Consider the following 13,215-nt stretch of genomic DNA (forward strand, 5'->3'; position numbering starts at 1 on the left):
TTTATTTATTTTTAGATTCTTGCGAATTTATGAAAAATATTAAAAACTAAGGAATCACATTTACATAAGTATTTACATCCTTTACCATGAAGCTCAAAATGCAGGTGCATCCTGTTTCCACTGATCACACGAATCAAAATCAGAATCAGAATAGCCTTGTATCCACAAGAATACAAAGAATTTGACTCCGGTTTGAGCTGCAATCTCTATGCACGGGCATGTACACTCAACAAAAATATAAACGCAACACTTTTGGTTTTGCTCCCATTTGTATGAGATGAACTCAAAGATCTAAAACTTTTTCCACATACACAATATCACCATTTCCCTCAAATATTGTTCACAAACCAGTCTAAATCTGTGATAGTGAGCACTTCTCCTTTGCTGAGATAATCCATCCCACCTCACAGGTGTGCCATATCAAGATACTGATTAGACACCATGATTAGTGCACAGGTGTGCCTTAGACTGTCCACAATAAAAGGCCACTCTGAAAGGTGCAGTTTTGTTTTATTGGGGGGGGGATACCAGTCAGTATCTGGTGTGACCACCATTTGCCTCATGCAGTGCAACACATCTCCTTCGCATAGAGTTGATCAGGTTGTCAATTGTGGCCTGTGGAATGTTGGTCCACTCCTCTTCAATGGCTGTGCGAAGTTGCTGGATATTGGCAGGAACTGGTACACGCTGTCGTATACGCCGGTCCAGAGCATCCCAAACATGCTCAATGGGTGACATGTCCGGTGAGTATGCCGGCCATGCAAGAACTGGGACATTTTCAGCTTCCAAGAATTGTGTACAGATCCTTGCAACATGGGGCCATCCGTGCATTATCCTGCTGCAACATGAGGTGATGTTCTTGGATGTATGGCACAACAATGGGCCTCAGGATCTCGTCACGGTATCTCTGTGCATTCAAAATGCCATCAATAAAATGCACCTGTGTTCTTTGTCCATAACAGATGCCTGCCCATACCATAACCCCACCGCCACCATGGGCCACTCGATCCACCACATTGACATCAGAAAACCGCTCACCCACACGACGCCACACACGCTGTCTGCCATCTGCCCTGGACAGTGTGAACCGGGATTCATCCGTGAAGAGAACACCTCTCCAACATGCCAAATGCCAGCGAATGTGAGCATTTGCCCACTCAAGTCGGTTACGATGACGAACTGGAGTCAGGTCGAGACTCCAATAAGGACGAGGAGCATGCAGATGAGCTTCCCTGAGACGGTTTCTGACAGTTTGTGCAGAAATTCTTTGGTTATGCAAACCGATTGTTTCAGCAGCTGTCCGAGTGGCTGGTCTCAGACGATCTTGGAGGTGAACATGCTGGATGTGGAGGTCCTGGGCTGGTGTGGTTACACGTGGTCTGCGGTTGTGAGGCTGGTTGGATGTACTGCCAAATTCTCTGAAATGCCTTTGGAGACGGCTTATGGTAGAGAAATGAACATTCAATACACGAGCAACAGCTCTGGTTGACATTCCTGCTGTCAGCATGCCAATTGCACGCTCCCTCTAATATGCGCTTTGAATGACATATCCTGATCAAAAATGACTCCAAGATTTCTCACAGTATTACTAGAGGTCAGGGTAATGCCATCCACAGTAAGGATCTGGTTAGACACCATGTTTCTAAGATTTGTGGGGCCAAGTACAATAACTTCAGTTTTATCTGAATTTAAAAGCAGGAAATTAGAGGTCATCCATGTCTTTATGTCTGTAAGACAATCCTGCAGTTTAGCTAATTGGTGTGTGTCCTCTGGCTTCATGGATAGATAAAGCTGGGTATCATCTGCGTAACAATGAAAATTTAAGCAATGCCGTCTAATAATACTGCCTAAGGGAAGCATGTATAAAGTGAATAAAATTGGTCCTAGCACAGAACCTTGTGGAACTCCATAATTAACCTTAGTCTGCGAAGAAGAGTCCCCATTTACATGAACAAATTGTAATCTATTAGATAAATATGATTCAAACCACCGCAGCGCAGTGCCTTTAATACCTATGGCATGCTCTAATCTGTGTAATAAAATTTTATGGTAAACAGTATCAAAAGCAGCACTGAGGTCTAACAGAACAAGCACAGAGATGAGTCCACTGTCTGAGGCCATAAGAAGATCATTTGTAACCTTCACTAATGCTGTTTCTGTACTATGATGAATTCTAAAACCTGACTGAAACTCTTCAAATAGACCATTCCTCTGCAGATGATCAGTTTTTTTTTTTTTTTCAACTACCCTTTCAAGAATTTTTGAGAGAAAAGGAAGGTTGGAGATTGGCCTATAATTAGCTAAGATAGCTGGGTCAAGTGATGGCTTTTTAAGTAATGGTTTAATTACTGCCACCTTAAAAGCCCGTGGTACATAGCCAACTAATAAAGATAGATTGATCATATTTAAGATCGAAGCATTAAATAATGGTAGGGCTTCCTTGAGCAGCCTGGTAGGAATGGGGTCTAATAGACATGTTGATGGTTTGGATGAAGTAACTAATGAAAATAACTCAGACAGAACAATCTGAGAGAAAGAGTCTAACCAAATACCGGCATCACTGAAAGCAGCCAAAGATAACAATACATCTTTGGGATGGTTATGAGTAATTTTTTCTCTAATAGTTAAAATTTTATTAGCAAAGAAAGTCATGAAGTCATTACTAGTTAAAGTTAAAGGAATACTCGGCTCAATAGAGCTCTGACTCTTTGTCAGCCTGGCTACAGTGCTGAAAAGAAACCTGGGGTTGTTCTTATTTTCTTCAATTAGTGATGAGTAGTAAGATGTCCTAGCTTTACGGAGGGCTTTTTTATAGAGCAACAGACTCTTTTTCCAGGCTAAGTGAAGATCTTCTAAATTAGTGAGACGCCATTTCCTCTCCAACTTACGGGTTATCTGCTTTAAGCTGCGAGTTTGTGAGTTATACCACGGAGTCAGGCACTTCTGATTTAAAGCTCTCTTTTTCAGAGGAGCTACAGCATCCAAAGTTGTCTTCAATGAGGATGTAAAACTATTGACGAGATACTCTATCTCACTTACAGAGTTTAGGTAGCTACTCTGCACTGTGTTGGTATATGGCATTAGAGAACATAAAGAAGTAATCATATCCTTAAACCTAGTTACAGCGCTTTCTGAAAGACTTCTAGTGTAATGAAACTTATTCCCCACTGCTGGGTAGTCCATCAGAGTAAATGTTATTAAGAAATGATCAGACAGAAGGGAGTTTTCAGGGAATACTGTTAAGTCTTCAATTTCCATACCATAAGTCAGAACAAGATCTAAGATATGATTAAAGTGGTGGGTGGACTCATTTACATTTTGAGCAAAGCCAATTGAGTCTAATAATAGATTAAATGCAGTGTTGAGGCTGTCATTCTCAGCATCTGTGTGGATGTTAAAATCGCCCACTATAATTATCTTATCTGAGCTAAGCACTAAGTCAGACAAAAGGTCTGAAAATTCACAGAGAAACTCACAGTAACGACCAGGAGGACGATAGATAACAACAAATAAAACTGGTTTTTGGGACTTCCAATTTGGATGGACAAGACTAAGAGTCAAGCTTTCAAATGAATTAAAGATCTGTCTGGGTTTTTGATTAATAAATAAGCTGGAATGGAAGATTGCTGCTAATCCTCCGCCTCGGCCCGTGCTACGAGCGTTCTGGCAGTTAGTGTGACTCGGGGGTGTTGACTCATTTAAACTAACATATTCATCCTGCTGTAACCAGGTTTCTGTAAGGCAGAATAAATCAATATGTTGATCAATTATTATGTCATTACTAACAGGGACTTAGAAGAGAGAGACCTAATGTTTAATAGACCACATTTAACTGTTTTAGTCTGTGGTCCAGTTGAAGGTGCTATATTATTTTTTCTTTTTGTATTTTTATGCTTAAATAGATTTTGCAGACCAGCTCGCTTCCTGGTCTTGGACTGCCATAAGTCCTGGATGGAGGGCAGGCTGGCTCCGATGATTTTTTTGAGATTTTTGTACAGCTTAATTGGCGTCGACCTGGGGTAAATTCAGTTGATTGGACATGATCTGGAAAGACACACACCTGTCTACATATAAAGTCCCACAGTTGACAGTGTATGTCAGAGCACAAGCCAAGCATAAAGTCAAAGGAATAGTCTGTAGACTGCTGAGACAGCACTGTCTCGAGCCACAAATCTGGGAACGGGTACAGAAACATTTCTGCTGCTTTGAAGGTCCCAATGAACACAGTGGCCTCCATCATCCACAAGTGGAAGAAATTCAGATCCACCAGGACTCTTCCTAGAGCTGGCCGCCCATCTAAAGTGAGTGATCAGGGGAGACGGACCTTAGTCAGGGAGGTGACCAACAACTCAATGGTCACTGTGTCAGAGCTCCAGCATTCCTCTGTGGAGAGAGGAGAACCTTCCAGAAGGACAACCATCTGCAGTAATCCACCAATCAGGTCTGTATGGTAGAGTGGCCAGACAGAAGACACTCCTTAGTAAACGGCACATGGCAGCCCACCTGGAGTTTGTCAAAAGGCACCTGAAGGACTCTCAGACCATGAGAAACAACACTGTCTGGTCTGATGAGACAAAGATTGAACTCTTTGGCGTGAATGCCAGGTCTCAAGTTTGAAGGAAACCAGAAAGCATGGTGGTGGTAGCATCATGCTGTGGGGATGTTTTTTAGTGACAGGAACTGAGAGACTGGTTAGGATTGAGGGAAAGATGAATGCATCAATGTACAGAGACATCCTGGATGAAAACCTGCTCCAGAGCGCTCTTGACCTCAAACTGGGTCGACAGTTCATCTTTCAGCAGGACAATGACCCTAAGCACACAGACAAGATATCAAAGGAGTGGCTTCAGGACAACTCTGTGAATGTCCTTGAGTGACCCAGCCAGAGCCCAGATCTCTGCATTGGTGAGATCTGAATTGTCTGTGCACAGACGCTCCACATCCAACCTGATGGATATTGAGAGGTGCTGCAAAGAGGAATAGGCAAAACTGCCCAAAGATAGGTGCACCAAGCTTGTGGCATCATATTCAAGAAGACTCGAGGCTGTAATTGATGCCAAAGGTACATCAACAAAGTACTGAACAAAGGGTGCGAATACTTATGTACTTGTGTGTTGTGAGTAGAAAAATGGGAAAAATGAATTTACTTAATTTTGGAATAAGGCTGTAACATAAAAAATGTGGAAAATTGATGCAATGTGAATACTTTCTGGATACACTGTAAGTGTAAGAAAGCACCCAGAAATGCATTTAGCGTTTGCAACAATTATTGTCCAATATGAAAAAAAAAAAATAAATCGTAAGGATGGAAAAAGAGAGTGGGTTCAGAAAGTTACAAAGCAGCAAATACAATAATAACCTGGATATGACAGGGCTCTGGTCATAAGACAAAACCCACACAGACTCATTTTTTTTTGTGAAACATGTTCTGTTTTGTTTTTGTTTTTTTTTTTACAAAATTTACTTTAACATAATACTCAGAAAAGCACATTTTTTTGCAATGCAGGAGTTTTCTAATAGATGAATCACCAGGTCCAAAATGTCCTCACAGATAGTATTTTGGGGATGCATCAGTCACTTTGCTCATTCAGTGAAGGGATGTTAAAATGTTAAGGAAGTTTAAACACAAATCTTTAGCTGTTTTGATAGGCAACAACAATCAGACTGAGGAGTTGTTACTTAACGTCCATGAACTCTGTAGAAGGGGCAGCTGTAGAGTCTGAGGGAGAAAAACACAGAGGTAAAAAGTGCATTTTGTAGTGTTATTCTGCTGCAATCTTTTATGAAGAGAAAATGTCTCTTGATGCAGTTTGAGCAGCAAAAATACCACAGGTCCATTGTTGAAATAAAATGGCACAGAGACTTCAGTCGTGGAGATGGAGAGATCCATGGAAAAAACCTATGGAGTCATGAGGTCGCTGGTCAGGGTTTGGTGATTCCAATCATTTTGCAGGAGAGCAAAGGTTGTGAGACTTGTACACTAACCTGTTATCTAAGGCAGTGACTGAATGAATGTCTTTGGTACCGGGTCTCTTCACAGGATCCTTGGGTATCATTGCAAGGACTTTGTGTTAAAGAAGATGGAGACTCGGATGAGATGCATCAGTTGCATGATTCAGCATGCAGGTCAGCACTGAGGGGCTCGGCAGCTGGAGAAGCCAGAGGCACTCCCATGCTTCACCTGGCTGTGGCAGATTGATGGTTGTTTTTGAGCTGTAGGGATGGAGTAGTTGTCTGCCTGGTTGGTTTCTATTCAGGACCCAGGGCAGTTAAGTGGTGTGGTGGAGCCAGTGATGCACAACACCATCACATGCTCCCAGACCTAATTTGGGGACAACAGAAGCTGACAGAGCTGTCACCTGAGGTACTGACTCCGACGGGGACAGGTTGCACAAGAGCTCCCGGGAGAACTGTAAATAATTCTAATTTAAAAAAGGCTGATAAAAAGCTTCTCCCCCCTGGGCCATAAGTACTGCAAACACACAAACACACACACACACACACACACACACACACCTACTCCCATAATTATTCGTAATGTTTATATTGTATTGGCTTGGTAAAACAGTTGCCTGTTCATTCCTTCTTATGTGCAGCTGTAAAAGTATGTTTATGACATATAAAATCTCATTACAATCGTTCAGATGAGCTGCGCTTTGATGCGGTGCGCTGATGCAATCACTCGCACTCACACGCAGTGTTTTTGAATTGTTTGCATAATGATCACTTGAAGTTCACATCATGAATGTGTGATGGAGATTTTGAACATTTCTAAATTTTCTTTGCGTACGTGCACGAGGCCGCACACAGTTTACAACGGTTTACAATGAGTCTGAGACAAGTTTACTCTCGTGCACGGCAGAGTGCGTGCAAGTGCGAGGATCAAAGTTGTGCAAGTGTCAGGGCACCGTTATTTATTTCGCTTGCTAATTTAAATGCTGTAGTTGCCAGCCACTAAAGAGGAATATGGCAATGCTCCCCCCTCCCCAACAGAAAAGCATCTATAATAATAAGAAATGTATTAGATTAAATATAAAATACAGAATGACATTTTAGTATTTTGTATTTGAAATATGCTCAGTAATATAAAACACAGAAATTTGTAGTTACTGGAAAAATTAATTAGCGAATGTTAAAACCACTTGTTATTCCAAGTGGTTATAGTGCTGTTGGTTTCAGTGCGGACGTTCCCGGTTCAAATCCTATCCCTGCCACATTTCTCCATGTAATGCAGAGTTGCGTCAGGAAGGGCAGCCGGTGTAAAATCTGTGCCAATTTAACATGCAGATCCACCTTGGATTTGGAATTTGGACCTTGGAAGTGCAAACGAGGGAGCAACCGAAGGGACTTACAAAACTTACAAAAAGTTGGCAATATATTAAGAAAAATAAGCAGTCCACTAGCTGGAGGGTACTCGGGTCTGATCCCCGACTATGGCTCCAAAACATGGGGAAAAGTCACAGACTGAGAAGACACTTGAGTACAAGACTACAAACATCGAAACACTTAGAATCTTCCTGTTGTCAGCTGTGAAATAACCGTAATGAGTCCGACTATGTGTGTGTGTGTGTGTGTGTGTGTGTGTCTTACCATAATGGTCTGTCCAGGTTTGAGGACATTCAGCTCAGCCAGACTTTGGAGAATTTCACTGACTGCTTTTTCACACACTGATGTGGCAGTGGGAGGTGTCTCTTCTTCTTGTGTCCCTCCGTGCCTAGTCACCTCCTCACCTCCTGGCTCTGCTCCTGTCAGTTTACAAACTGAAGACCAATGCAGATAGAAAGTGTGCCATTTTCAGTATCTAAAGCAAATGGAGTGTCCAGGCTCATGTAACTGGGGTGGGGGGCATTGATTTTTGCAGGGGTGGTATGGAGTATGAGTGCACGTACACAAATGCACATACATTACAGCTTAATTTATTAAAAGCAAAACAGAATTTAACATTTCGGTTAAGTACGATGATCTATCGGAATAATGAAATCAGCCTTTTCCTAAGGAGGCTAAGTGTTATGATATTCATTTCACAACCAAAACAACTAGGGATGGGTATTGATAAGCTTTTATCAATATCGATTCCATTATCGATTCTGCTTATCGATTCCCTTACCAATACCTCTTGTGAATTTTCTGTGTACTAAAAGTAAGCATTATAGGTTTTCTGTCAACAACATTTTATTGAGTCTTAAAGTAAATAAATATGAAATTGGTTACTGGATCCTTCAAATCTGGACATAATAAACTCTACATGGTGGATCGTTGATCTCTGGACATAAATAGAAATAAATGAAATCTGTAGTTTTTGTCAAAAGCATTTCCTTTCAGACATTATTGGCATGAATGTCTTTCCATACGTCTGAGCTGAGGTCTTGCAGCCGGCTGTGCTCCACGTCAGGATGCAATTCATAAAGAAGGCAGGACGTCTCATTTTGGGAGGGCGAAAAAAAAAGTTTTAGTTAATTGTAGTTTATTGTCTGTAGGTGTCATTTTATTTAAAGAGGCAATTTGTTTTGAAGTTATTACTTCCGACCAGACTCTGTCTCGACAGAGAGTCACGCAGCGTTTAGAGCTGTGCCAAAGGAACGGAGGACGATTCTCATTTTTTGACTGCAACAAGACAAGAGTCCCAGTTAGTGACTTTAATCCACACAAAAGTGACTCACAATTGTCATATTTTAATGGCTTTGAGAGGGGTTAAGAAGCGGACTTGCCGCTTCTTAAGAGCAGCAAATAAAAGAATCAATGAACCACCAGAGCAAAGCACTGCTTCATTGGTTCTCGCTTTGCGCTGCAGAAACGGTTGATTACAGAGCTGCTGCAGGGTCAACCCTAAAAATGACTTAATGATTATTGCACCTCTACACTTATAATTGGCAAGTTTCAACTTTAGCTTTAATGTCTGGCATTTACCCACAATGCCACTGATATTGTCAAGGAAACCATATTCAGTGCTGCTAAATGTCAGGTTCTGCCTCGGCTCAGGGTTTATGTCTGGGTTCACTGCTTAATTTCCACTGTGGATTTATTGTTCATATTTTGGTTCTGTTTATTGCTTTTCTTTGGGTTATGCTTTAGTCACAGGTTTCAATCTTTGGTTATCATTTATTTTGTAGTCATTCATTTATTTATGGTCTTCTCTTAGTGATTATGTGTTCTCTAGTTTTATTTCTTATTCATCTTCAGTTTCTTATTGTCCAAGTTTGTTTAGTTATTGATTGCATTATTCTGTAGTCACCGGTTTTGTTTTCTGTTCATCATTTAATTCTGTTTTACCCATAGCTTGTTTTGCCAATTTTTATTGTATTCGGTTTTATGTTTCAGACAGTATCAGTGCCGTTCTAGTTTTGGTTATAATCAGTAGTTCTCTTGTTTTCCACTTTTTAGACTAGTCACGTTATTTTAGTTTTGCCCCTTTTGCTTTGCTCACGTTAATTATTGTCTTGAGCTGGTCACATTTTTCACCGTTAGTTTTTTCTGTCACTTAGTTCTCTTGGTCCTGTCTGCTTTGCTTTCGTTTCCCTTCACAATCTTGCACCTGCTTTAGTGTTTGAAAGTCACATCCATTCCAGAACCTTCTGCACACCTGTTCCTCATTTCATGCCCTGATTAGTCCACCAGTATTTAATCCCTCATGGCCCCACAGTTCCTCACCTGATTGTTGACTTTGTTCACTTTACAGCCTCTTATTTATGTCCTATTTGCTCTGTAGTTTGTTTGTTTTTTACCTTGCTTGTTTGCTCTGACCTCCGCCTCACCGTAACCCTGAACTTTGCTTGTTTTTGGATTCTGCCTCTGTTTTTGCCTGCTGTACTCCTCAATGCCATGTATTTGACCTCAGTGCATTTTTTTGGACCCCTTCCCTGCTTATACCTTGCCTGATACCTCTGCCTCTTTATCTGAATTCCTGTGTACTGAATCTCCTGCCAATTTATCAGAAAAAGCCTTCTATTCATCCAAACCAATCATGTCTGGGAGTCTACATTTGCCTCCAACTGTTTTCTGTGCCAAGCCACCACAAGCTCTGACACTAAAGCTCAATCTGGAACTATCAGGACTGTACACACCCATGTAGATACCGGTATTAAGTGGGCTCTCATCTGAAAATCCAAATTCTTTTTCATGCTGTAATAGTCACTTGATGCAGGACAGCTCCCCCCCCTACCAAAAAAGGAAGGGGGTGTTGCCCAACTACCACACCCCCTGGCTACGGGCCTGTACCATACTTGGACAAGATAGGATGACAAGAAAAATTTGTGAATTTGTGTGGAAATTATTGCCTGATTGGCCAGTCACAAAAATAACAGATGGAATATCTGTCCAAAACACATTTGTTGCTTATCCAAAGTGAAACAGAGTGAAACTAGAACTGAAACTTTAAGATTTGACTGACAGCTCCATTACAACCATCACCATGTGTAAATAACAAATACTGATGCATTAATTTAGCTAATTCAATCCTAATCTATGCTAACGTAACTTGAATATGCACACCAACTTTCCACTAATCATCCAACATGGGATAATTATTTATTTGATTACTGGTGCCCCTGACAATCACAAATTTTCCCCTGTTTCTTAAAGTGGACGCTTATTAGCTGTAACTGTGGGAATTAGTCCCACGGTTAAATGCTGCATGATGCCAAAGAGAATAGTCCTGTAGTCCTAAAACCTGTTGACAATCCTGAGTAACTGGACATCTGTGCTGCAACTGTAGGAATTAAATTAAAGAGGCACCGAGGCTTGACAATTTCATTTAAGCCATAAAGAGGCATGTAATAGTCGCGAACACGAGGAAGGTCAAACATTATCTGGGAAGAATCCAGAGTGCAACGGCAGCCATATGACTCACCAATGCAAGGATTTGTACTTAACAATGTTCACACTCGGTGTTAAAATACAAATGTAATTTCATAACCATGTTCTACTGTGAACAACAGCTGCAATAATTCCTGTAATAAGTGACTCCAAATTTGGCTGCCACAACACTGACAACTTTTGAAATAGAAAACATCTATTAAGTTTATATATAAAAAATTTAAAAAGCAGCTAATGCTGCGTTTACACATAATGATGACAAGTCACGAATGCCATGAATTATACATTCTTGGCCGCTGATCACAAATGTGATGATTTGAGGCAGAGGCATCAGGTGTCCTCAGGAACTGGCACATCTTGCTGGAGAATTATCAGGAACCATTAGGCATGGTCAAGAACAATGTTCGCGCTGTTTCACGCTATTGCACGTAACAGCGCATCGTTACGCTCTGTCGCGTTGTGAATGAGGCAAATTGTCTCCACACACACACCCATACTCATCCATCAGCTGCTGAACAATTCAGATCACTCCAGTTTGCTCCTCAAAATCCACAGCAGAAGAACTTTGTGACTGCATGCTTAGTTGGGCTCTGTGCCATGGAGTGGCACAGAGAGGAGGCTCTCGTCTCGTACATTTTCCCAAACATCAGGCACATGCAGCAGGTGGACCACCTGCAGGAGCGTGCTGAGGAGCATTGGAACAAGACTTTTAGCTGACTTGGCATCAATGTCCTTCTTCAGCATACTGCAGCAATGAAACTGAATGCGGTGCAGCAGGGTTTAATTGTGCGCACATCAGAGAAGAATGCTGTCACACTCTATTAAGGATCACCACTAATCAAGGCAGATCAACATGCTCAGTTGACATGAGGTGAAATGAGGGTGGTGTGTGACATTCGTGGGAGATTTTTTGACAGCCAAAAACATCCTCCACTAAACTCACGAATATCACACACCAACACACACTATTAAGAAACCTATTCAGGTGCATTAAGTCACATTAAGAATGTCATTAATGTGCCAAGAATGACGCAAATATGACATTCGCAACACGTCCTGCCTATGTGTAAATGCACCAAGAGAGTACCGCAAATTTTTGTCTATTACTTTTTATGGCCTACAGAGACCAAACGTTAAGTGTTTGGCTCAGGAAGCCAGTGAGCCTTTTAGAATTAGTGGCAGCCTTTAAATTTACGTGCTCCCAGCCCCCTTGACAGGTTGGTGATAAATCTTTTGTCTTGATGAATGTATGACTGCAGGCTACTTGACTGTTCATGCAGTCACTTATGCAATAAAATGAAGCAGCAGCAATAACCTGAAAAATGTATGAACTGTAAACATTTTCTACCAAAAATAAAACAGTGGCTCCTTTGCTGTTGTTGCCACTGAGGGGTTTCCATAAGGCCTGGTTAGATTTTAAACTGGATTCACAGAAAACAGATTCCACCAGGACCTGATATTTTCTCTAAATTACTTCAGTTTGAAAATATACTAAATGTGTGTGTATCCAACCAGCAAGTCTTTGGAAGTGAGAGCACGTGGGAGCACCTGAAGGGAACCCACGCAGGCACAAGGGACAAGATTCAAACTACACACAGACTGGACCAGGTCAGAAGCAAATCCAAGACCTTCTCACTGTGAGGTAACGATGGCAAACACGAAGCCACTGTGACACCCAGCAGGAATATACTGACCTCTAGACATAAAGATTTTGGACCATTGTTGGCCGTGGCTACATGTACTGGATTTGAAATAAGCTTTGGTGGGCCACATTGTCCCAAAGCCAAAATAAATTCCACCAGGCTACTGTTCATGTCTACATCACGGCGGCTTTGTGGTTAGCACTGTCGCCTTTACAGCAAGAAGGTCATGGGAACGATTCCCACCTGTGGCCTTTCTGTGTGAAGTTTGGATGTTCTCCCCTTGTTTGCGTGGGTTTCCTTCGGGTGCTCCGGTTTCCTCCCACATTTAAAGACATGCAGGTTAGGTGAACTGGAAACTTTATAATAGTCCAGTTCTCCCTTGCAAAAGAGAGCTCGATCTCAATGAGACTAACCTGGTTAAATAAAGGATAAAATTAAAATCTGATATGGTGAATTTAAATTTGAATTCAAAAACTATTCCACAATCACTAATGAATAAAATGCCACATTCTCTGTTGATATCGTCATCTTAAAAGCACATCTTAAGTTAGATGTAACTTCAAAACAACACATATGCTGAGAGAGAACAAGACAGAAAGAAGAAGTGTCTGCTTTTTGTACGTTCATATGAAGTCCTTTCTGAAGGGTTGTGTCGATGTGTGACTGTGTTGCATTTTAGAATGTAAACGATGTTAAACAATCAGGACAGGGTGGATTGGATTCCTCTGATTAATAAATGTGTGTGCAGTAACGGTATCTT

The 13,215-nt window shown here is 41.3% G+C and overlaps 1 protein-coding gene across 1 annotated transcript in view; it reads right to left on the reverse strand.

Moving 5' to 3' along the window:
- The window catches only part of si:dkey-34e4.1 (carboxyl-terminal PDZ ligand of neuronal nitric oxide synthase protein), a 126,111-nt gene that overhangs the window by 47,780 nt on the left and 65,116 nt on the right, over window positions 1-13,215 (reverse strand). Inside the window, exon 8 of the mRNA XM_034192984.1 lies at window positions 7,596-7,760. Coding sequence (XP_034048875.1) covers window positions 7,596-7,760 — 165 coding nt within the window. The remainder of the gene's footprint in view (window positions 1-7,595; window positions 7,761-13,215) is intronic.

The sequence above is a fragment of the Thalassophryne amazonica genome, chromosome 17, assembly GCF_902500255.1.
Source record: "Thalassophryne amazonica chromosome 17, fThaAma1.1, whole genome shotgun sequence".
In the NCBI taxonomy this organism is placed as follows: domain Eukaryota; kingdom Metazoa; phylum Chordata; class Actinopteri; order Batrachoidiformes; family Batrachoididae; genus Thalassophryne; species Thalassophryne amazonica.